The sequence below is a fragment of the Amblyomma mixtum genome, chromosome 7, assembly GCF_055824585.1.
Source record: "Amblyomma mixtum isolate Tamu chromosome 7, ASM5582458v1, whole genome shotgun sequence".
Lineage (NCBI taxonomy): Eukaryota > Metazoa > Arthropoda > Arachnida > Ixodida > Ixodidae > Amblyomma > Amblyomma mixtum.
This window is the reverse complement of record NC_143018.1, coordinates 111,102,877-111,127,954: the sequence shown is the minus strand read 5'-3', so window position 1 is coordinate 111,127,954 and position 25,078 is coordinate 111,102,877. Positions and strand designations below refer to the sequence as shown.

Below are 25,078 nucleotides of genomic sequence, written 5' to 3'. Positions count from 1 at the left end.
TTCCAGAGAGGCATGGGAGACTGCCCTCCTCAACTGCTCCTCGCTTGAGTCCCAAAGGGCTCTGGTGAAACGGGCGAAAGACGGGGCATTGTCATGCGGTGTCCCGGACTAGGGACGCCGACCATGTAGCGGGGCAACTCTGTGGCTCCCAAACTCTATTTCAACAATTAAAAGTTTTCACCACCACCACCAAATGAAGCGCTGAGAGATGGGAACTCCGCTGCTCCGGGTGGTGGCGGTACCGCTGCTGTCTTGCCAGGCGGAGGCCGTGGCGTCTTCTGGTTGTTTTGCTGCCGGCCGGTGGCGTGACTTCCCCGTGTCGCGCCGGAATTGGCTCCCTTGGGTGGCTTGATTGGCGGCCTGGGCCCTGGATGCGGAAGCCGGATGAATTTGGTGGTGCATTTGCGGGAGCTGGTGAGGTGCGGGCCCCCGCATATTATGCACATGGGATTGCAAACGTGGGGGGCCATCCGCTCAGTACCAACCCCCACGTTCTGGCCACAAAGGCCGCAACTTTCTTTGACCGGGGTGGGACAGTTGTCCACCCGGTGCCCCAGCGTGCCGCAGCGGTAGCACGCTGGCACCGTTTTCTTATACTCCTTGACGGGAGTCAGTTCTGTATTGTAGTGGACGTAACGCGGAACGCTGCGTCCCTCCAAAGTTAGCACAGCTACATTCGATGTTCCAGCTTGCGCACATGGACTAATTCACCACCGCGCCACTGCACACTATGTTTCAAGGATTCGCTGGTTTCAAGGTTATGCACAGTAATCGCACCACGACACACATCACCGGTGAGCTTGAGGTGTCCGTAAAGCGGGAGCGATTCTTTGCTGGTGGTAATTTGGATGTCCGTCAGAAGCTTTTGAGCCACCTCGGGGTTCTGCGTGCCACAGACGATAATGTTTTGTTCCCAACTGGGAGAAATTGCAATCGCATTCATATGCTGTCTGCCGATGAGTTGCGAAATGGCAGCGCCGAGTTCACCGTGCTGAAATGCTGTCTTGAGGGCGACCGTACTGCGTGGCCTCAGCACGATCACGTAGTCGTCAGGGTTCATCCTGACCGTTGGCTTAGGCGTCCAGTTGGAGACTGGTGAAAATGTCTTTTGTGGACATTTAGAAGACGGAGCGCGAGCGTCTCCTATTGCTGGTGACCGCTAGGGGGCCGAGTAGTACAGACGCACCCCACATCGGCTCCGCACAAAGACAGCGGAATTCACCAATCGCCAGCATCATCGGCCCAAATTTCACCATCCACTGATCTACGAATGTGAGTGCCGCACGCCATCAATTTTTGGCCCGCCTAAGCCATTTTTCGGGCACCCACGGCCCTTTCTTTGTGACCTCTTCGCCTGAGCTAGGCCTCGCTCCGCTGGGCCTCGCTCCGCCACCAACACCATCATGGAGGTGCAGGTGCAGGGAGAGGTTCTTAACCCCCACGACTACGACCCCAGGGACTGGACGCACATTCTTAGTGTGCCTGCCCGCTCCAAGGACGTCCTTTCACCATCCCGAAGCCAGGAGGCCGCAGCCTCTGCTACCGGTGCCCCCAAGTCTGCGCGCCTTGACAAGTCAGCGCACCTACAAGCAGCAACGCGCACAGCTGCGCAGCGTTCGCGGCAGCAGCCGCCGCTTCCTGCTGCAGACTACAAGGTCGTGTTCAGATCACGAGGCGGGCTGCAGCTGGACCTGCTTCCACCCCGACAACTACGGGAAGCCATCCTTCAAGCGGCGTCCCAGCTACACGAACCAACGCGTACCCAAAGGGTACACCCCGTAAACAATACGTGCACCGTAAGCACGCCCATAAAAGCTGACGCGCTTGCCCTGGTTAGCGTAACCAGCATCAAAAACCAAGGCAAGCACTTCGCCGTCGCAGCTTATATAGCCCCGCCGGATGGAGCGGTATGCGGAGTCATCTCCAATGCTTATTGGAATGAGACCCCGACAGAGCTCCTGCAAGACCTGATCACCGGCAACCCAGACGCCCTAATCGTGGACGCCCGCCGAATGGGCTCCACGCGTTCGATCCAAATCACTTTCCGAGCTGGACCTGTCCCACGCGCCGTCCTTTATGGAGGAGCCCTCCACAGGTGCACACCCTATCGAGGGCATATAGACGCCTGCACTAACTGCCGCGTCCCTGGTCACCGGGCAGACGTGTGTGTCCACCCAAGATCCCATAAGTGCCCCCGCTGTGGACAGTCCCACCCAAAGGAAGATGTGCCCTCATGCACCCCCAGCTGCATTCTCTGCGGAGGCCCTCATATGACCGGCACAGGGAACTGCAAGGGACGGGGCCGCAAACTAGCGTCCACGAAGAACGCTCTCTCTCCTCCGGGTACATCGCGGCTTTCCCGCTGCGATCAACCAGGCACAGCCAGCAGACGCAGCTCGACGGCTTCCCGGTCGCCTTCTACAAGCCGGCAGAATGGCAGCAAGAACGCCACGCGTCTCACCTGGGCAGACCGCGTTTCCGGCAAAACCACCCGTCAACCCCCACCACCCCAGTCCTCCCAGGCAGACCCGAGAGACCAGGAACTCAAGGCCTTGCGTGACGAGGTAAGCCGCCTTTCCTCTCTCCTAAGCACCCCCGCCCCCTCCATGCCCCCTCAACACGCACCCCCTGTCATTAATTCGAGCTCATCATCCACAGACACTTCGAGCACCCCTCCTGCAAAGAAACAGCGCACCACAGACGCCACACCCCCTCCCGTGCCCCCAGAAATAGACGCTAAATTAGCAGCACTCGAAGCAAAACTTGACCATAAACTAAAGGAGCTAGACGCCCGCCTCGAGGCTAGATTCAATCACCTTGCCGCCGCCCTCACTGAAAAACTTGAGCAGCGCATGGACGCTATGCTTACCAAGATGATGGAGCTCTTGGAGCATAATCTTACCCATCGCTTCACCCAACTTCAAACCCCCTCCACTCCCCCCATCCTACCTCCACAAGCACAAAACACCTTCCCTGAGCCACACATACCTATTGACACCCGTCTTAATACCCTCCTCAATCCCCCCACCATCCAATATGGCGGGGGGGAACACTAATAATCTCCCCATTATAACTTGGAACTGCCGCGGCTTCCGGGCAAAGCGCGCACCTCTGCAACTTCTCCTTCCCACCATCACACCCACGCCCCACATACTTCTTCTCCAGGAGACTGCACACCGAGCAACCCTCCCCAGCTACACATCTACACACTCGGATACCACTAACACACCCAGGGCGTCCACACTCATCCACCGCAGCCTCACCTACAAAACTCATCACATTACGTCTGAGACGCCCTGCGTGATCACGGAAATTATACATCACACACATTCACTTCCTTCTATATTTATAGCAAACATATACCACCCCCCGTCCCTGCCGATGGCCCCGCTAGAATCACTTCTGCGAAAGCTACACCATCTAGCAGGGAAACATCCCCTACTCATCGGTGGGGACTTCAACAGTCAGCATACTGACTGGGGATACACAACCACGACACATCGAGGTCGCAGGCTCTGGCTGCTCCTGCAGAACCTCCAACTCACTGTGCACAACACGTTTCAGACGCCTACGCGGATCGGCAACAGTGTCAGCATGGACACCAGTCCGGACCTGACGCTGAGCCGCTGTATCCGCGGCGTTACCTGGAACAGAACACAACATACACTGGGCAGTGATCATTACATTATACAAATCACTGTCCCATACAAACCACCCCGTCACGCAAATATGACACACGAACTCATTAACTGGGATGCCTTTCGCGCTGCACGCACCGCCCTCCCAGACACTCCCATCGCAGACATCGATGCATGGGAGCAATCACTGAAGCATGACGTTCACCACAACACGCGACACATTGAAACTACAACCGAAACACCGACCCTTGACACACGCCTAGCCCACCTTTGGGAGGCTTATCACAGCATCCTGGAACGCTGGAAAGGCAACAAACACAACAGAACACTTAAAAAGCGGCTGGCCGCGCTGCAGACACAAATCCAACAGCACTCTGAGGAGCTCTGTCGATCCAACTGGGGACAGATATGTGACGGCATCGCCGGAAACCTGTCCAGCAAACGTGCATGGCAACTCCTCCGACACCTCATTGACCCCTCACGCACCAAATCAGCAGCACAGCACCACGTGACACGCCTCACACATGAACACATTGACGATCCCGACACCCTTCTAGACACACTTCAAACCATGTACACATCTCCAGGCGGCCCCATACCTCTACCGCACTACACAGGACAAGCAAATCCAACACTCGACACCGACATCACGGAGACGGAAGTCAGAGCGAGCCTCCTGACTATCCGCGCCAACTCCGCACCTGGTGCAGACCAAATCACAAACTCCATGCTCCGTAATCTGGATGACCAATCGATCACCCACATTACGAAATACTTCAACCAGTGCTGGAGGGAGGGTAACCTCCCGCAGTGCTGACGCCACGCGAAGGTAATATTTATACCAAAACCCAACAAACCACTCACCATTCAAAACCTTCGCCCGATTTCGCTAACCTCATGCCTCGGGAAGCTCCTCGAGCATGTTGTGTTAGCGAGACTCACAAGTCACATGGCGGACAACAATCTCTACCCGCATAGCGTGGTGGGATTCCGCCCTCATCTATCCGCACAGGATGCCATGCTGCAACTCACACACGACCTTTTTGACCCGCTTCTTCCAGGTCACACCAAGGCAGTCTTAGCTTTGGATCTCTCCAAAGCTTTTGATCGCATTGAACATCAGGCGATCATGACTGCTCTATCCTCATTGAATGTGGGTGTGCGCACGTATGCCTACATTCAAGCATTCCTGACTGACCGCACGGCTGAGATACACTTCGGCCCTCTGTCTTCCACCTCTTACACACTTCAGAGTATCGGCACCCCTCAAGGGTCCGTCCTTTCCCTCTTTCTCTTTAACGTAACCCTCATACCCCTCGCCCGGAAATTGGCAACTATTCCCCACCTCAAGCACACTCTTTATGCCGACGATATCACCCTGTGGACCACCCACGGCAGTGACGGCGACATAGAGAACACCTTACAGGAAGCAGCCACCCTCACCCAAAATTACGCACGGACCATCGGACTGTCTTGCTCCCCAGAGAAGTCCGAACTGCTCCTCATCCGGCCTAAGAACCACCGCTGTCCCCGCTCCCCCATTGCCATTGAATTGAATGGTTACCCGGTACCTGAGGTTGGCATCCTCCGTGTATTGGGCTTGCACATCCAGAACGATGGCAAAAACACCACTACCCTCAAGAAACTCAAGCAGGTTGCAGGCGCGATATCGCACCTCATCCGCAGGGTTTCAGGACATCATAGAGGCATGAAGGAGCGCGACCTATGTCGCCTCATTCATGCCTTTGTCCTCAGCTGTGTACTGTACACTACCCCATACTTACAACTATCCAAACATGACATAAACGCTTTGGATGCTTTGATTCGCAAGGCATTCAAGGTAGCACTTCATCTTCCCCTCAACACACCCACAGACAGATTACTAGGCCTGGGCCTCCACAACACGATCGGGGAACTGGTGGAGACCCACCGACAGGCCCAATACATCAGGCTCACAAAAACTTCCACAGGTCGGTATATCCTGGACTCCCTGGGAATCAAAATACCAGCCAACGACCCAACCCTTCTCGCCATCCCACGATCCCTTCACCGAGAGCTTCTCATCAGGCCGCTCCCGAGGAATATGCACCCGTCCCACCATGAGCAGCGCCGCAGAGCCCGTGCGAAGGCACTCCATCGAGCGTACGGCCCCCAGCCGGACGCCGTATGGGTGGACGCTGCCTGCACGGGTGATGAAGCGACAGCAGCTGCGGTGGACTCCTCTTCATCCACCCTCCTCACACTACCTCTCCCTCCAGATACGTCCCCAGAGGCTGCAGAGGAAGCCGCCATTGCACTTGCTATAACCCGCACGGAAGCCCGGTATATTTTAACTGACTCTAAAACTGCGATTCTAAATTTTGCTCGAGGCCGAGTTCATGTCCCTGCTTTTGGCATACTGGACTCGCCCGATGCACCCCCGCCCCGCCAAGTGGAGCTGATATGGGTGCCTGCGCACTCCGGGAATCCCGGAAACGAGGCCGCCAACATTTTAGCCCGAGGTTCTTTAAACCGGGCTCAGGTGGCCTCGGATCGGGGATTCACGAAGGATCGCATGCACTCATTCAGTGAGCTGACCCAGGCATACAGAGCCTCTCGGCAGCTCTACCCCCCGCCCCACCCCTCCCTAGATAACAGACACGCAACACTCTGGCGCAGATTACAAACACATACTCTCCCCTCGCCCCTTACCCTAACCCACTATCATCCCTCCTTCCCCACTCCTGCTTGCGCCCTATGCCCAGAACCCTTCGCTTCTTCCCTCCACATCCTTTCCCTCTGCCCGGCGGACCCTCCCCCGCGGGACCTAGAGAACCTCAAGACCTGGGAGGACTGGGAGACCCTGCTGCACTCGGAGGACCTGGCCGTGCAGACCATCGCCACCGGCCGTGCTGCCAGTGTTATGGACCTCAGGAACATAAACACTTGAGTGAAGTGGGGTCGTGCGGGGACCCTGGGGCGTGCCCCGAATTCCTTTGTAAATAAAGTTTTCTCTCTCTCTCTCTCTCTCTCTCCTGTTGCTGAGTTGTCAAGAGGAGTCTTGGGCATTGCAGCTCCTCGTGCGTTCTGCCGGCGCTGGCTCTCAGCGACTTGAAAAAGGGCAGCTTGATGCGCCGAAATGGTGGATGAGCCATCCTCTTACTGGCTTGCAGGGACAGACGACCACGACAGAGTCGTGGGGTCGTATCCGCGTTGTTCAGGCAGAGCCATGTTGAGAGGTTGACCGGCGGGCGTCTCCGCAGCCAGCGGCGGGGGAGCTTTAGCCATTAGGCTTAGCTCGACCGCTACGTGGAGTTGCGGAGGGTTGCGGCCGAAAATTGGGCGTACCTGGGTCAGGTCGGTGTCTCCAGGATCCTACTGACTTCACAGATGCAGACGCACAGGTTTGATGGGTGTTACATCAGATTGCCGCGGTTCCAGTCGAAAATCGACGGGGCCGATGTGCCACGCGTCCGATCGCTCCGCGCTCAAACCTTTGAGTCCCTTCTCAGGTGAAGTGCGTTAAATGTGCAGTCGAACGCCAGCACGCGTCCAAGTGCATCGTAGATAACATGATGATCTCGCGAGAGTAAGCGGTTCAAACGCCAACGCCGCTAGAACGCGTGCTGGCGTACGAAAAGAAGGCATCGACACCAAACCTACGCTTGAATTTCAACATGTCACTGAGTCGACAAAAATTGGTTTCTTGCAGGCAGACGATATCGCAACCCGAGGAACGAGCGAATGCGACTACCGCTGCCTGCTTCGAAACACTGCGGCACTCCTGCACGTTAACAGTAATAATCTGAAGGTTAGTCATTTTGCAAATGGAAAATAAAACCTGGACAATCATGATGTGTAATCAATACAAAGCGCACCGCGAACGGCGCTAAACGACCTCACTTTTTGCGGAGGGTCGGACCTGAGGAGGCACGAGGCCTCCTTGGGCGACCTGCAGAATTGTCCGAGTCCGTAGTCGACGCATGTGGATGCTTTAAGGTAGAACTCAAAGCGACCATCTCAACATCTGACGACTGTGCGCTGGAAGTGCTGGCGCTGGTCCTCGATGTTGAAGAGGACGGCGACTGCACAGGGTCAGCGTCTAGAGATGATCTTGTCTCCTCTCCAGCAATACCAACGACGGCGATGTCGGCGTCGGGTCCTCCTCAGGCGGCATGACAGTCTCGTCAATGACGAGGTTGATTGAAGAGGCTGAGGACGGCAAGCTGCTGTCATCACCGTCAACCTCAGCTATGTCAGCGTCCCTGCTCAAAACCGCAACGCTGGCCGCGGGCTGTAGCACGGGCTCCAAGAGAGGCACGTTCTCAGGGGTTTCCAGGGCCACAGTAGACTCGGCCCCCGTGGCATCAGGGACGCTCGGAGAGACTGAGGCTGACGCAGCAGGCACCTTTACTGTCTTCTCGCTTGGTGCAGTACTGGCCGCATCAACAGCAGACACGGGTTCTTCCACGCAGGGACGCTGGGACGCAGCGGAAGCACCGTTAACGGCGTCGGTGTTGCATCCGCTGGATTCCTTGATGACTTCAACTGCTCTCTGTGCGGCCTGCGGCGGCGCAGGGCGGGCCGCAGCCTCCGAGTACGTGGGCTTGATAGTGCACGCCACGGTAGCGTGTGGGTCACCACAAGGCGACATGGCAGCACTCAACCTTGGCCTTGGTGCCCAAAGACACCACAGCGGGCGGAGAAGGAGCCGTGCACAGTGCCCTGAAGTGCGCAGTGAACCCACAACGCCGGCAAACCCGCTGCATGCCTTTATAATCACACGTCACGCGGTGGGCCGCGACCTTGATGTAGTTGGGTGCGGCTGACTCCGGCTTCATTTCCATTCGCACATACCGGGCCCCGGTGGTGACAGTGGAACGCGACCCCATGACGCCGCGACTTATGTGCAGCACCTTGCCATAAGGGGAGAGAGCCTTGGCAAGGGCGTCACTGGGTACACGGGCGGGCAGAAAGAGAACAGTCACCTGGGTCACCTGCGGGCTCAGGGGAACGATGGCGACGCGTTCCTTGCCGATGATGGGGCAGGAAGCTTCGACGATTGTAGCCATGGCGGCCTCGCTGTTCACAGTCACTTGGTAGTTGCGTCCACCGAAGTGCTGGACGCAATAAACTTGCTCCAATCCAACAATGGAGGCTGTCACATCGACGACATCCTCCGGACTAGCCCCCTCAGGGACGACGACGACAAAGGAAAGAGCCTTTGTAGCTGGCTGACTCACCATATTGAGGCGCCCGCCAGCCGAAGGACAGCTTAACAAAAGAGCACGTCCAAAGGTCGAACACCGGCCACCGACGCAAGCCGCTGGCCGGAACACACACCGAAGCGTCCACTAGCTACCGAAGCTGGCTTCACCTTCCCCGGTGCAGATGGCATGACGTCACAGCAGGGGGTCATGCTAAAGGTCATTGATAGCTACCGGCCTCGCTACGCTTCGGGCTGAAAGCGCAACTGTATTGCTTTCGCAATAAAAAAATTATTTATATATCTTTACACATCCCAATGTTACCATACACATTAACATTTACAAGAGCACAGCAGGTGGTTAGAAAAAATTTATTTACATATGTACACATGCCAAGGTTACAAGATACATTCACATTTACAAAAACACATCACATTAAGCATGTAAGGTGAGCCAATTACAGAGGTACCATGAACATTTCTAAGTAACGAACAGGAATGAGCAATGTAAAATAGGAATGCATATATACCGATTGACAGAAGAGCGAAAAGTCGATAATTAGACATGGAAACATTGAAAAGGTGACCTTAGCGCCAGTTTGGCCTAAAAACCAAGACAAGACGACCGTTATTAACAGAAATAAATGGGCATGACCATTGTCGGAGAAACTCTTCCTCACCCAAGAAAAAGAGTTCCTCGGACAAAAAACTGATGAGCTCCCGTCGGAGACGGCCGAGAATCGGCCACACAGCGCGGCGTCGAAAGCCACTAACGACCGCGGCTCATCGACTGCGCCATAAACTAAAAAGACCTGCAACTATTAACAGGCGAGCAAAACGGCCGCTGGGGAAGCGGCCGCGGGAGACGAAGCACGAAATGCCCTGCCCACGAAATCCCGCATGAACAGCGCGCCAAAAGACACGCGCTACAACACAGGTGACTGTAGCGTGGCGATTAGATTCCGGGAGGGGGCAATTCGGACAGGTACTGGAGCGTAACACACCCCACCGTTCTAACCGATCACAAGTAGGGAGCACTGCCCAGCCAAGTTTCCAGACAAAGTCACATAGATGATCTGGGAGAGGTGTCGACGCTAAGCGCGCCCACTGAACCCGGCGCATAGGTGAGCGGCGAGACGCCGGCACAACAGGTAACAATAGCGTGCCCATAATGTCCACCACACGGTCTGCAACGATGTTGAAAGCAGGTGCTACTGCTCTAACATGCCTGTAAAAGGCCACTGATGAAGCGTAGAAAGCTGTAGGTTGCTCTGACTGGGGTCCATGATTAACAGGGGCCGCCGGATCCAAAAAGCGTAAAGAAGGGCCCAAAAAGTACCGAGCCAGGATTCGCGCCGGAGACGCATTTCCTAGCAGGATACGCAAAATACTCTTCAACGCTAACAGCGAGGACGTGACGGACAAATTTGGAAAGGCAAACCCTCCTCTCTCTCGTGGTTGTCCAAGAACAGCACGGGCCACAAGCTCGGTTCCGCCTGACCAAAAGAACGAAAAAACTGTAGTCTGCACTCGCCTTATGACACGGAGGGGTGGTTTAACAGTGTAGCAGAGGTACCAGAAGGCACCGAGCATGACGGACTGAACCAGGTAGCGCCTCTCAAGCAGAGGCAAATCGAATGTCTGCGCCCTTCGCACACGAGCTGTAATGTCTTCGACGACCGAAGACCACACACCATTCCATATTCCAGCACAGTCGTAGGTCACACATAAAATGCGCATCTGCGCGCACCACTGCAAAGGTATTGAAGATATAATACGAGTCTGGGTAGACCCCACAAAAAAGTAACAACTCTTCGAGTAATTAAGAGCAGCCCCAGACAAGGAGGCGTACTCACGGAAAACATTTAAAGTTTCAAGCAGGCTGCGTTCATCAGCTAAGTACAGAGTGATGTCGTCTGCATAAGCAGTGCCGCGTACCGCTTCGCTGCCTGGCAAAGCCAGACCTCTAATAAAGGAGTGGCGATTGACTGCCAAGAGGAAAGGCTCTAATGCTAAGACAAACAAAAGGGGGGAGAGCGGACAACCTTGACGGACGCCGCGGCGAACATCAAATGCGGTACTTTCCCGGCCATCGAGGAACAGAGTGCTTGAAATATCTCTGTACATCTCTTTAATGAGAAGCACGAAAGAAGGTGGGAAGCCGAAAGCATCCAGCATCCCGTAAATGTATTCGTGCTCTAAGAAGTCGAACGCCTTTTCCTGATCAAGGGAAACAAGAAGACCCTGTGCGCGCCGTCGTAAAGTATACGCTAGGATGTCTCGCGTTACAGAAGATAAACTGTGTATTTCACGGCCTGGGATGGAGCAAACCTGGTGGCAGGAAATAAGTGACGGGAGGAGAGCTCGTAGACGACGAACGAGTAATTTTGCTAATACTTTGTAATCTGAATTTAGCAGGGTGATAGGGCGCCAATCTGCCGGATATGTCGACATAGGAGACTTTTTAGGAATAAGGACAATGCGGCCTCTTTTGAATGATTCAGGAAATACGTGCTCAGTAAAGCATATTTTTAATACTTCAGAGAAAATAGGGCCCACAATATCCCAAAATTCTAAATAGAACTCCACAGTAAGGCCGTCTGGACCAGGCGCTGAGCCTCGTTTCATGGAGTCCAACGCCTCCTTGATTTCATCTGTTGTTGGCACAGCCATAAGGCCGTCATGGAGTTCAGTTGAAACCTGCGGCAAGCCTGCTAAAAATGGGGCTGCGGAAACGACATTGCGATCAACTACAATGACCGACTGAGCAATACTCATGAAATGGCTAAAAAACGCACTGAAATTCCCGCCACCTGGTTGGGACGTAGCCCCGGCGGAAGATGTAAACGCAGGGGCACCTTGAGTGTACAACAGCTCTAGGCGGGCCAACCGAAGCACCTCAGGATGAGCAGTTGGACTGCGTCGACAACGCCATGCAGCCGCTGTCAAAGAAGGAGGCATGTAAAAGACGCTGTAGGCGCTCCGAAAGCTCCTCTTTCCATGCGCACATAAGCGACGAAGGCGACGTAGTGCGTTGAGCAATACGAAGCTTCGCCGTCACCACACGCACCTCATCTGACACGCGAGCCCTAAGGGCTCGACCAGATGCGGCGCAATGGTGACGCCACTGCTCCTTCAGACGGTCCCAGTCACCAGGCACCGCCCCAACAACCGAAAAACGCAAGACCCGTGTGAGCCCCTCTTTAGTGCTGGCGTCGTGAAGTATGCGTACATCCAACCGCCATGGTCTATGGGGTGATACTGCAGGCGCCGGAACCGTGAGTGATAGAAGAAAAGGGCGGTGGTCTGATATGTGCACCGGCGAGGATGGCAGCGTCAGTACATTAGCTACACACACTGACCGCGAAAGGCTCGCCGGAACGTACGCCCTGTCTAGCCTACTCGACGATAACCCGCGACGCCAAGTCCACACATAGACGTTGCCATAGAGGAGCTCATACGCGTCCGTGAGCATGAAATGGTTCACTAAGCGGCGCAACTCACGCGCATTCCAGCCTGGCCTACCCCTACCAGGGCCTTGCACATCGGCGACCGTATCGAGCACGCAGTTGAAATCGCCCAACATCACAACATTACGCCCTCCAAGAAAATACACATCTAAATCTTTAAAGAATGCGTTTACCAAATTGGAATGCGCAGGCGCATAAATACAAAGAATTCTCAGGTGAAGTGTGTTAAACGTGCAGTCGAACGCCAACACGCGTCCAAGCGCATCGTAGGTAACATGATGATCGTGCAACAGTGTGCGGTTCAAAACAAGAACGCCAACGCCGCTAGAACGCGTGCTGGCGTACGAAAAGAAGGCATCGACGCCAAACCTACGCTTGAATTTCAACACGTCACTGAGACGAAAAAAATTGGTTTCTTGCAGGCAGACGATATCGCAACCCGAGGAACGAGCGAATGCGACCACCGTTGCCTGCTTCAAAACACTGCGGAACCCCTGCACGTTAAGAGTAATAATTTGAAGGTTAGTCATTTTGGAAATGAAAAATGAAACCTGAACAGTCGTGATGCTTAGGCAATACAAAGCGCGCCGCGAACGGCGCTAAACCACCTCACTTTTTGCGGAGGGTCGGACCAGAGGAGGCACGAGGCCTCCTTGGCCGACCGGCAGAATTGTCCGAGTCCGTAGTCGACGCATGTGGACGCTTTAAGCTCGAACTTAAAGCGACCATCTCAATATCCGACGACTCTTCGCTAGAAGTGCTAGCGCTGATCCTCGATGTTGAAGCGGACGGCGACTGCACAGGGTCAGCGTCTGGAGATAATCTTGGCTCTCGTACAAGCGATGACGAAGACGACGATGGCGGCGTCGGGTCCTCCTCAGGCGTGATGACAGTCTCGTCAATGACGAGGTTGACTGAAGAGGCCGAGGACGTCAAGCTGCTGTCGTCACCGTCGACCTCAGCTATGTCGGCGTCCCTGCTCAAAACCGCAACGCTGGCCGCGGGCTCTAGCGCGGGCTCCGAGGGGGGCACGTTCTCAGCCTCAGATTTTTCCAGGGACACAGTAGGCTCGGCCCCTGTCTCATCAGGGACGCTCGGAGAGACTGAGGCTGACGCAGCAGGAACCTTTACGGTCTGCTCGCTTGGTGCAGCACTGGACGCATCAACAGCAGACTCCGGCTCTTCCACACAGCGACGCTGAGACGCAGTGGAAGCAACCGTAACGGCGGCGGTGTTGGATCCGCCGGTCTCCTTGATGGCTTCAACCGCTCCCTGAGCGGCCTGCGGGGGCGCAGGGCGGGCCGCAGCCTCCGAGTACGAGGGCTTGATAGCGCACGCCACAGTAGCGTGCGGATCACCACAACGACGACATGGCAGTACGCAACCCTGGCCTTGGTGCCCAAAGACCCCACAGCGGGCGCAGAAAGGAGCCGTGCACTGTGCCCTGAAGTGCGCAGTGGACCCGCAACGCCGGCAAACGCGCTGCATACCCTTGTAGTCGCACGTCACGCGGTGGCCCGCGACCTTGATGTAGTTGGGTACGGGTGACTCTGGTTTCATTTCAATCCGCACGTAGCGGGTCCCGGTGGTGACAGTGGGACGCGATCCCATGACGCCGCGACTAATGTGCAGCACCTTGCCAAAAGGGGAGAGAGCCTTGGCAAGGGCGTCACTGGGTACACGTGCGGGGAGAAAAAGAACAGTCACCTGGGTCACTTGCGGGCTCAGGGGAACGATGGCGACGCGTTCCTTGCCGATGGTGAGGCAGGAAGCTTCAACGATTTTAGCCATGGCGGCTTCACTTTTCACAGTGACTTGGTAGTTGCGTCCACCGAAGTGCTGGACGCAGTACACTTCCTCCAATCCAACAACGGAGGCTGTCGCATCGACGACATCCTCCGGACTAGCCCCCTCAGGGACGACAACATCAAAGGCCAGAGCCTTTGTAGGTGGCTGGCTCACCATAATGAGGCGCCCGCCAGCCGAAGGACACCTTAACAAAACAGTACGTCGAAAGGTCACACTCCGGCCACCGACGCAAGCCGGCGGCCGGAACACACACCGAAGCGTCCACCAGCTACCGATGCAACCGATACCAGCCAGATAAGCGGCCGAAGCCGCGCTCGCCGCAGCGAGAACAGCAGGTGTTTAGAAAAAATTTATTTACATATGTACACATGCCAAGGTTACACGATACATTCACATTAACAAAAACACATGACATTAAGCATGTAAGGTTAGCACTCACCGTGCAGTAATATTTCACAAGTGGAGACGCCGGCAACGCCTCGCAGCTGTGACTTTTTCATATTCAGCGCACCAAGATGCACCGAGTAATATCATGTGAGAGAACACACAATTGCAAGTTCGAGAAACTAATAGCACTACACTTCGAACTACAGCGCAGGTTTTAATAAAAGTTCTAGATTAATATTTCTAAACTAAATAAACTAAGATAGTTTTAATGATTTTTGATAAAAAAAATTGGCTTTGGCTTAGCTAAGGTTAAGCCTTGATATCTCGAAGCGAAAAGCTGCGGCGAGGCGAAGGAGGAGCCGCGCGTCTAGTGAATACAGTGCTGTCTTATAAGGTTTCTTTAGAGACATGTATTGTGGTATGCAATTGTTTCGGGTGTACACCAAGATATGAGAGACAGGCATCTGCTTTCCTTAAATGCAGTTTTAATTTCATTTCATTTTCCTTAAGGCCCTTACGGCGCGGTTCGAGTGTCCACCGAGATGTTGTTGTTGTTGTTGAAAACTTTTATTCTCCAACAGATAAGGACCACACCGCCTGGGGGTGGTGGTGACGAGGTCGACAGCCTTCGGGCTTGCGGCCGCGTATCTTTTTTTCAGCCAGCGTCCGCTCCAGCGGACGCGGTTGTTGCGACGCGCGTCTTTACTCTCTCTCTTTTTCTCTTTCCTCTTATCTTTCAACTCTCTTCTATCTGCATGTGGCAGCGGTGGTGGCTCGGCTTGAGCCAGTTGGCAGGCCCGTTCACTTTCCTTTTCTTTCTTCTCTCAGTGGCAACCACCAACCAACCGAGCCGCTCTGTCTCACCCCCCTTTACGGGGGAGGAGACTTAGGAGCGGCCCAGCCGCACGGGATTGTCGCAGTCGATGCTGGCCGGGTTGGTTTCACCGGCGGTCTCTTCTGCCAGTTGGACGGCGGTGAATTGGAGCTCAGGGTCCGAGCTCCGTAACAAGGTTTCCCAGGCTTCCCTACTGCTAATGTTTTGCGCCCTGCCTGGGGAGTAAGGGCACTTCCCTATTATATGGTCGAGGGTTCCTCTCACCCCACAAATTTCACATTTATCGTCCTCGCAGTCCAATCGGATATGTTTATTTTGTAATGGGTTTGGGTATACTCCAGTCTGCAGGCGTCTCCACGCCGCCGCCTGACTCCTATTTAACGCCGTGTTTGGTGGGGGAAAAGACCTCCGGCATTGCCTGTAGTGTTCTGTAATCTCTTGATACGAGATTTATCGCCCTTCTCTATCATGTTCGGCCTGAGCCAACCCTTCCAGTACAGCTCAGAGGTAGAGGTCTCGAGCTGCACTGTGGGCCGCCTCGTTACCGCTGACAGATTTAGTGCGCCGGGGTCCAGATGATGTTGATCGTCCTATCAAACGCTCCTTGTGTTAAAATTGTGTGACCACCGAGATATGAGTTTTTCATGGCGCACTGTTTGCCTTTCATTTATTTTTTTTGTGATATTTTATTTCTGTCATATCTTTTTTGTTTTGTTTGAGTGGTTATTTTTAGTTATTTTTATTGTTTTTTCCTTATTATGTATTCGTATTATGTCAGGCGATGCAATCTGCGGCGGCGGTGGCGACGGCGGCTCCCTGCGCCGTGTTTGACGTCACTCGGTTTCGCGCATGCGCACAAGTGCCAAATCTGGGTTCCGGATCACGCGAAGCGCGGTGTTGACTAGCCTAGTGAAGCTTTTCGCTTCAAAAAACGTTAGAGAGCACTGGAGAACGCTGCGTTCGCCGAAGAGTGCGGACGTGCCTCACATGCGCTCCGTGATTTTGGGGTTCTTTGACCCGGTTAATCCCATCGGACTACCAAAATTTTGGTCGGAATCGACGTCGGAAGTGAAGAGGACCACGAGGATACCAATTTCAAGCCGGTGGGTCCATTTTTTCGGATTTTATCGGCATTTGAAGTTCCCACGTGGTCGGCAAGGCGTTAAGTACGGGGCTCCGCGGCCTTCCCGGCTTCGGCCCGCGGTGAAGACGCATCGGAGCGATGTCCCGAACGAAAAATACGAGCTACGACCAACCCGTGACCTTAGGACCGACAAGATTTTCGGCTCAATCCCAGGAAAACATGGAAGAACACTTCCACGACACCATCGAAGTGGCCCACATGCAGCAAGACCGAGACGGCCTCGCTGCAGCAGGGATCCAAGCCCCGGGAAGCAGCACCTCACCGATCCAACGCTCACAAGTAAGCGGAATCGACAGAGAAAAAGAAGACGACTGGATAGTCGCCATGTCGAAGAAACAAAGGAAACGCCAAGGTGGCGGCGGCAAGCAGCAAGTTTTGGCGGGAAACGGCCTAGATTGCGCGCCTTTTTCAGGGGCGACGAAGAACGCAGCTGGCGCGCCAGCTGCGGCGGAGAAGAACGAGAGGAAGGGAGCGCCGAGGCGACGCCTGCCTCCGCTCCCCAGAGACGACTTTAAAATCGTCCTCCGGCCGAGAGGACTCGCAGTCAGAGACTTGCACCAACACCACGTGGCGCGGGCGGTAGTAGCGGCTACCGAGCGGGGATGTAAGGAAGAAGACCTGATCATCCGGCTGCGCAATGGATCGAACATCATAATTGTGAGCACCAGCAACGAAGAAGCGGCCAAGAAGGTTATGCGCATCAAGCAGCTGAGCTTCGGAGGCAAGAACTACGCCGTAAACGCACACGTGGCGGCGCCGGAAGGCACGCTACGTGGGGTGATCCACGGAGTGGATCCGGAGACTTCGTCCGAGGAACTCAAGGCAAGGCTCAGAGTTCGCACGCAAGGCGTGAAGATCCTAACAGCCAGAAGGCTCGGGAGATCCAGCACGGCCATCATCACCTTCGACGGCCCCACCCTCCCGAAGCAAGTTCTCTACCACAGCGGAGAATTTTGGTGCTACCCGTACCGGCCCACGAGGCAGGTATGCTACACCTGCGGCCAACAGGGGCACCGAATGGACGTCTGCCCGAATCCGGAGGCTAGGGCCTGCAGACAGTGCGGACTCCAGAACCCGGCGGCAGACCACCAATGCACACCCAAATGCCTGCTGTGTGGCGGCGACCACGTGGCGGGCACGAGAGACTGCAAACAGCGACTCAAGTCGGCGAGCGAGCTGCGGTGGGGCCCCCTGCAGCAGCAACGCCGTAGCCGGGGCCGCAGCCGGGGAAGAAAACCAAGATGGTTCCGTGACGAGAGTCAGGAGTCGGGCCGGAGCAGCCGCGGGGGCAGCGGGAACCGGAGCCAGAGCCGGGAATCCGAAAGGGACGAGTCCTTCCCACCCTTGGGCGGCAACGGCAAGCAACAGCAGAAGCAGACGCAAGGGCAGCAACAGCAAAAGAAGAAGAGCGGCGGCGTTAAGGTGAGCTGGGGAGACGGCCCTCCCAAATCACTCTTTGCTCCGCACTCGAACACAAACAACACTCAAACCGCACGCGAGAAACAGCTAGCGGAGGAAAATAAGACACTTAAACGTGAACTTGAGCAGCTTAGGAAGCAGCTAAGCGAGGTTATCAGAGAACTACGTGGATCGAGGACAGGCTATGCACCGCCTAGGACTCAGACCCCACCGCCTAGGGCGAGGGAGACGGGGCAACAACACCACGAGGGAGGGACCTCCAACGATGAGCTTAAAACCTTCATGATGAACATGCAGAGGCAGATGCAAGAGCAGATGCAGCAGTTAAAAAGCGAAATGCAGCAGGGACAACAAAAGTTTGCCCTGTTAGAACAGAATGTCAGGACGCACATCAAGAGCCAAAACACACAGAGAATAACCAATGATGCTAGAGACAGACTACTTAACGAACGCAGGTTCGGCACAGAAACCCCCAACGCAAATAATGGTAACCCATCATGGCAGAACGCCTCCAACAATTAGAGATGTGGCAGTGGAACTGCAGGGGGTACAGGCAAAAACAAGGCCTCCTGCAGCAATTCATCTATGCCAGAGGAACCCCACCAGACGTAATTATGCTACAGGAAACAAACTGCACCCCTACGCTTAGGGGCTACACGTGTCAGGAAAATGGCCGTACGGCAACTCTCATTAGCAAACAAGTAGTAGCCATAGCACATAACGAAATAGAGGACACCCGGATCGAACACGTGATCACGGAGATAATCCCCAAAAAGAAAGCACGATCTAAAAGCACTTATATTATAAACCTATACAGCCCGCCCAGACAGAAAGATGGGGATTTATTAGGCTCTTTACGGAGGCGAAAAAGTTAGCGGGGAACAACACCCTAGTAATAGCAGGTGATTTCAACGCCAAGAGCCCGAGGTGGGGCTACAATAAAGACGACAAGAAGGGACGTGGCATTTGCACTGCAGCAGAACAGGCAGAGTGCGAATTGCTAACCGACGAACATCACCCAACTAGACAGGGGAACAGCGTCAGTCCAGACACGTGCCCTGACTTAACCTTCGTAAGGTGCGCCAGACAAGCAGAATGGGAGAACCTGCTCGAGAACCTTGGAAGCGACCACCACATAATAACGATCAGCACAACCGCAAACAATATCAAGCGGAAAATAGGCAAGGTCCGCCTAACGGACTGGGACGCCTTCAGAGCACACTGCAAGCAGATCAAGGGCGACATTGTATCTGCGGAGGAGTGGAGCCAGCAACTCAGACAGATCCAAGAACTCTATACAAAAGAGGTGGATAGAACCGAACAAACTCCGGAGGTGGACAAGCGGCTCCTCATGCTATGGGAGGCGAGACGCGGGCTCACCAAGCATTGGAAAAGACAGAAGTTCAATAGGAAGCTAAAGATTAAAATAGCCGAAATAACTAAACAAGCGGAGGAGTATGCAACGCAGCTGGCTAGGCAAGGATGGCAGCAATTCAGCAACGCGCTGAACGGCACCCTCAGCACGGCCAGGACGTGGCAGATCCTCAAGTCCCTCATGGACCCGAGCAAGAACAAATCAGAAAGCAGCAAATCGATTCAGAGGCTGGTGCACCAGTACACGGGCACGGACGAACAGCTACTCGAGGAAGTCCGGGTCAAATGCTACGGCAGAGACCAGGTCGAAAGCTACCAGGGCGAAGAGAATCCAACCATGGATCGGCCCATAACGAGAGAGGAAGTCGTCGAGGCAATCAGGTCGGCAACAAAAAACACAGCAGCGGGGGCGGACAGGATCAAGAACTCGCTCATAAGAAACCTCAGCGATTGAGCCATAGATCAGCTCACAGCCTACTTCAACAAGCTCTGGCAAGAAGGAACAGTGCCGGCCGAGTGGAAACACGCGGTAGTGGTAATGATCCCGAAGCCAGGCAAGAAACTCCAGGTCGAGAACCTCAGGCCGATCTCCCTCACGTCGTGCCTGGGCAAGATGTACGAGAAAGTAATCACAAAAAGGATCCAGTCGCACCTAGAGAAGAACCAACTGTACCCAGACAGCATGTACGGGTTCAGAGCCCACCTGTCTACGCAGGACGTACTACTCCAACTCAAGGAGGAGGTACTCGAGAAAATGCCGAGAAGTGGCGAAAACGTTGTCATGGCCCTCGACATAAAGGGAGCCTTCGACAACGTGAGCCACGCCGCCATCATGGAAGGCATCAACAACACCAACTGCGGGGGAAGAACCCACGACTACATCAGGGCCTTCCTGAGCGACAGAACAGCGACCGTGGGACTAGGCGAGCTGAGAAGCGACGTCTTCACCACGCCTTGCAAAGGAACACCCCAAGGCTCCGTGATATCGCCCGTCCTGTTCAATATGGCAATGATCGGGCTAGCAAGACGACTCAAGGAAATCCCAGGCATCCAACACGCGACGTATGCCGACGACATCACGGTGTGGGTCACCCAAGGATCGTTAGGGGAGAAGCAAGACAGACTACAAGAAGCTGCGACCTGCGTAGAGACCTACGTCAGGGAGAGAGGCCTCAGATGTTCGACGGAGAAATCGGAAATCATCAGGATCGGAAGAAATCCTACCAAAGCCTCGCTGGAAGTAGTTCTAGAGGGGCAACTGATCCAAGAACAGAACATGGTACGAATCCTAGGCATGTGGCTGCAGAGCAGCCGAAAATGCAGCCATACCATCAGCCTGTTGAGAAGAGCCGCGGAGCAGGTTGGCAGAATGATCAGTAGAGTCTCTCAGAGAAGGTACGGGATGAAAGAAGAAGATACCTCCAAACTCGTCAACAGCCTAATCGTTAGCAGAGTTATGTACTCCTTGCCCTACCACGCAACAACAAAGGCGGAGCGAGAGCAAGCCGACTGTATTCTCAGGAAGGCATACAAGATTGCTCTACACCTGCCCAGAAACGCATCAAACGAGAAGCTACTCCAACTCGGAATCAGCAATACCTTCGATGAGCTTGCCGAGGCTCAATTGGGGGCACAACTCATCAGACTCTGAGGCTCCTCTGCGGGAAGGGCGCTCCTGAGAAGGTTGGGTCGGAACACGTGCGGACTGGTAGACAGATACGCGGACGTACCGGACGACCTTAGAAAGACCTTTAATGTAGGACCCCTGCCTAAAAACATGGATCCTAACCTACACGAGGACAGACGAAAAGCAAGGGCCGAGCAGATAGAAAGGAGGCTAGGCCGATCAGAGAACACAGTCTATACGGACGCCTCCATGTACATACATGCAGGGAAGCGCTTAGCCGCTACGGTGGTAGTTAATAGCACAGTAGACATGGCCACATGCGCCTCAGTGGAGGTCGTGGGCATAACAGAGGCCGAGGAAATTGCCGTCGCGCTGGCGGTAGCAGAAGGCTATAGGAAAGGCCGATCCCTAAACATCTTAACAGACTCGAAAGACACGTGTAAAAACTATACGAAGGGCAGAATTAGCGGCATGGCCCTCAGGATAATTAGTGGGGCAGCAGCCTCTGCTGAGAAGACACCCATACAACACATAATCTGGGTCCCAGGCCACGCAGGCGTAGCGGGGAACGAAAGAGCAGACAGCCTAGCTCGAGGGCTTACATACCGAGCAGGCATGTCAGATGTTCTGGAGCTTCAGCTACTAGCATGCGAAGGGGGATACACAGAGACATTACAACTATACAGGGGGACTAGATTCAAGTACCCACCACCACACAAAGCCCTCACGAGGGAGGAAGCAGTCGGCTGGCGTAGGCTACAAACAAACTCCTTCCCCAACTTGTACATCTATAACAAGATGTCACCAACACAATACAGAGCTAACTGCCCCTGGTGCGGCGACACACCCACACTATACCACATCACATGGGAGTGCGAACGAAATAAAGCATTCCACCAACACGAATTCCCGAGTGCGGAGCAATGGGAGAGCCGGCTCACCAGCAGCGAGCTCGTGGCCCAAAGGGCCTTAGTGCGGCACGCTACTGATGCAGCGCGACTCAGTGGAGCCCTGGACTAGGGGCCCAACCTTGCTGAAGAGAAGCCTCAAGTCGCCGGCGCCACGAAAGACGACGGAGGCTTCGAATCCGCGAATCTCTTAAAAGATCTCAATAAAAGTTTTCTACTACTACTACTACTACTAGAGAGCACTGCGGCGACCCGCGTCGGGAGAATGCGAAAGCACGGACGCCTGTTCCACTCTTGTCGTCTTTCTTTGCTTCACTTGGGGACTCTTTGCCTCACTTAGTAGAGAGAGAGCAAAAATTTATTTAACAATTATAGAGGCTTAGCTGGCGAACATAGTGACGGAAATGCCGGCAGCTTTACCCGACGAGGTGCCTCAGTGGTTAAGGCGCTCGTCTACCGAGCCGGAGTACTCGGGTTCGAAACCGACCGCGGCGACCGCGTTTCGATGGAGGCGGAACGCTAAAGGCGCTCGTTTGGTGTGCGATGTCAGTGCACGTTAAAGATCCACAGGTGGTCGAAATTATTCCCGAGACCTCCACTACGGCCTCTCTTTCTTCTTTCACTCCCTTCCCTTCCCTTACGGCGCGGTTCAGGAGTGTCCACCGAGATATGTGAGGCCGATACTGCGCATTTCATTTCCTCAAAAACCAATTTACCTGCGTCTCCCTTGTGCGTGTGCCTAGTACGGGATGCGGCACCATTCCAAAAACATGGAAAACAGCCAATATAAACTTTATCCCCAAACCCGGTCAGAAAATCAGCATCGAAAACCAGCGCCCCATATCCCTGACGTCGTGCTAAGACAAACTGATGGAAAAAGCACTCCACGCGCATCTCTCCAATTATCTTGAGGACAACGAGTTACTGCCACACACGATGTTTGGGTTCAGGGCACACTTGTCCACCCACGATGTGCCTCTGCAACTCAAACGCGAAGTCACTGATCCCGCACGTTGAAGCAGTGACCGAGCGCTTCTAACCCTCGACCACAAAAGAGCGTTTGACAACGTAAAGCACTCCATGATGCTAAACAACCTCCAGAGCACTAGCTGTGGCCAGGGAGTTTATACATACATCTGCGATTTCCTTACGGACAGAACCGTCAACATCAGAACCGGCACAAAACAAACAACGCAAGTGAAGATGGGCAGGAGAGGCACTCAACAAGGGGCAGTACTGTCCCCACTTCTCTTCAACATTGCACTCATAAATCTCCCACCCGTTCTCAATCATGTACAGGGCATACGCCACGCCCTGTACGCTGATGATATAACCATCTGGACAACCATGGAAAGTATTGGAATTATTGAAGAACAACTACAAGCAGCGGCAACAACAGTTCAAAATTATGCACGGGCGTGTGGACTAACCTGCTCTCTCGAAAAATCTGAACTCATAATCTTCTGTCCACACAATAATCAGGACACCATCAACATCGGCGTAGACAACTCACCCATCAAGGAAGTTCGGGCCCTCAGGATACTAGGTATGTACATAAATAACAACGGCAACAACCTTCTCACCCCCAGAAACGACAGCTCGTAAGCAAGCAAGTCGCGAGTATGATCGTCAAGATGATGACACGCAAATTACGGATGCGAGAAGACGATACTCTGCGACTGGTGCAGGCTTTCGTTTTAAGCCGCGTCGTCTACGTAGCGCCCTACCTCCGCCTCAAGAAGCGTGACATCAAAAACCTCGACATCATAATCAGAACAGCCTACAAGAAGGCCCTGCGGCTTCCTCCTCGACATCGACGGACCGGCTCTTGCGACTGGGTGCGCACAACACGATAGATGAGCTGATAGGCACACCTTACGGCGCCGGTGGTACGCCTCTCCACTACTCGGACTGGCCGACAAGTCCTGAGCGATTTAAACATCAACTGCCCGCGACAGTTAGACACCAAAACCGACATCCCAGCCCCACGGAGAGGACAACTCAAGGCAGCTCCAGTACCCAGGAATATGCACCCCGAATTTCACCAGTCGAGACAACAATCAAGATCTGAAGCTATGAAAAGGCACTACGGTGGACGTGAGGGCGTTTTCTACGTCGATGCTGCGGGTCCCGCGAGGGAATGACGGTCGTCGCGGTAGTCACCGAAATAAAACAATGGACGGACTAGTACTGGCTAGCCAGGACATACTGGCTGCGGAAGAAGTGGCGATTGCTCTACTGCCAGGCACTCTAGCTCGTAATACATTCTTACAGATTCACAGACAGGCTATCGCAATTACCCCAGGAGCAGGGTCGCTCCGCTAGCAGCTAAAATCTTGCAAGATCACTACCTACACCCAAGGCTACCAACCCACAAAAAAACACTTATTATGGGTACCAGGTCACCAGGCCGTCCCAGGGAACGAGAACACACATGCCTCAGCCTGACCATTTCTCCCCCAGGCACCCAACATGGATGCCATGGAACCTCCTACCTCACTACTAACTTACACGGACATACTTCAGCACTAAAGAATATCCCGTCGGGTCGACCCTTCGCCGGCTAAGACACTACACAAGCGGGAGGAACAACATCCCTGAAAGCTACATACCACCACTTACAACAACGCCCGAAGACTAAAAGGAATTGACCGGGAGTCTGTTGACTCACAATGCAAATTCTGCGGTGAGAAGGCAGACCTGTACCGTATGGTATGGGCCTGTCAACGAAATCAGGCGATCACTGTCAACGAGTAAACGCAGGAGGGATGGGGAGCAGCTCTGACCAGCTCGGTGGTGAACGTATTTCATTAAAATACTTTCACCACCATCCCGGACACGTGATCAGGCACGTGTCCTTGTGGCGTCATCCCAACATTCCCTCCAGCTTGTGAGCAAACTGTTCAACGCAGCAAGTAGCAGAAAAAAATGATTTGTCGCAAGAGGTTACTCGGAAAGTGCAACAAGGATTTCACCGGCTCCACCTATCGCATCCGTGGCTCTGCTGAATAGCTTAACCTGTGCACCACTCCGCCAGTGGTAGTGTTTTTTTTTATTTGCTCCTACTTTTCGTCCTGCCGCATATACAGATTGGGGTTGGCCCTGAAGGAAATAACGACACGCTGAAATTCATAGAAAGTGGTACAGACTACATCTGGCATGCTCTTCTGCCGAAATAGCAAGCAGTACGCACGCACGCACGGACGCACGCACTCCCTGGCGCGCGCGCACACACACACACACACACGCACACGCACGCACGCACGCACGCAGCACACACAC

The 25,078-nt window shown here is 54.3% G+C and overlaps 1 protein-coding gene across 1 annotated transcript; it reads left to right on the top strand.

Moving 5' to 3' along the window:
* The first annotated feature begins 2,018 nt into the window (after nucleotides 1-2,018).
* LOC149337215 (uncharacterized) lies at nucleotides 2,019-6,641 on the top strand. The gene is made up of 2 exons (XM_089554844.1): nucleotides 2,019-2,564; nucleotides 6,383-6,641. The coding sequence occupies exons 1-2, from the start codon at nucleotides 2,271-2,273 to the stop codon at nucleotides 6,446-6,448; spliced, it is 360 nt and encodes a 119-aa protein (XP_089410970.1). The 5' UTR covers nucleotides 2,019-2,270; the 3' UTR covers nucleotides 6,449-6,641.
* Nucleotides 6,642-25,078: the final 18,437 nt, after the last annotated feature.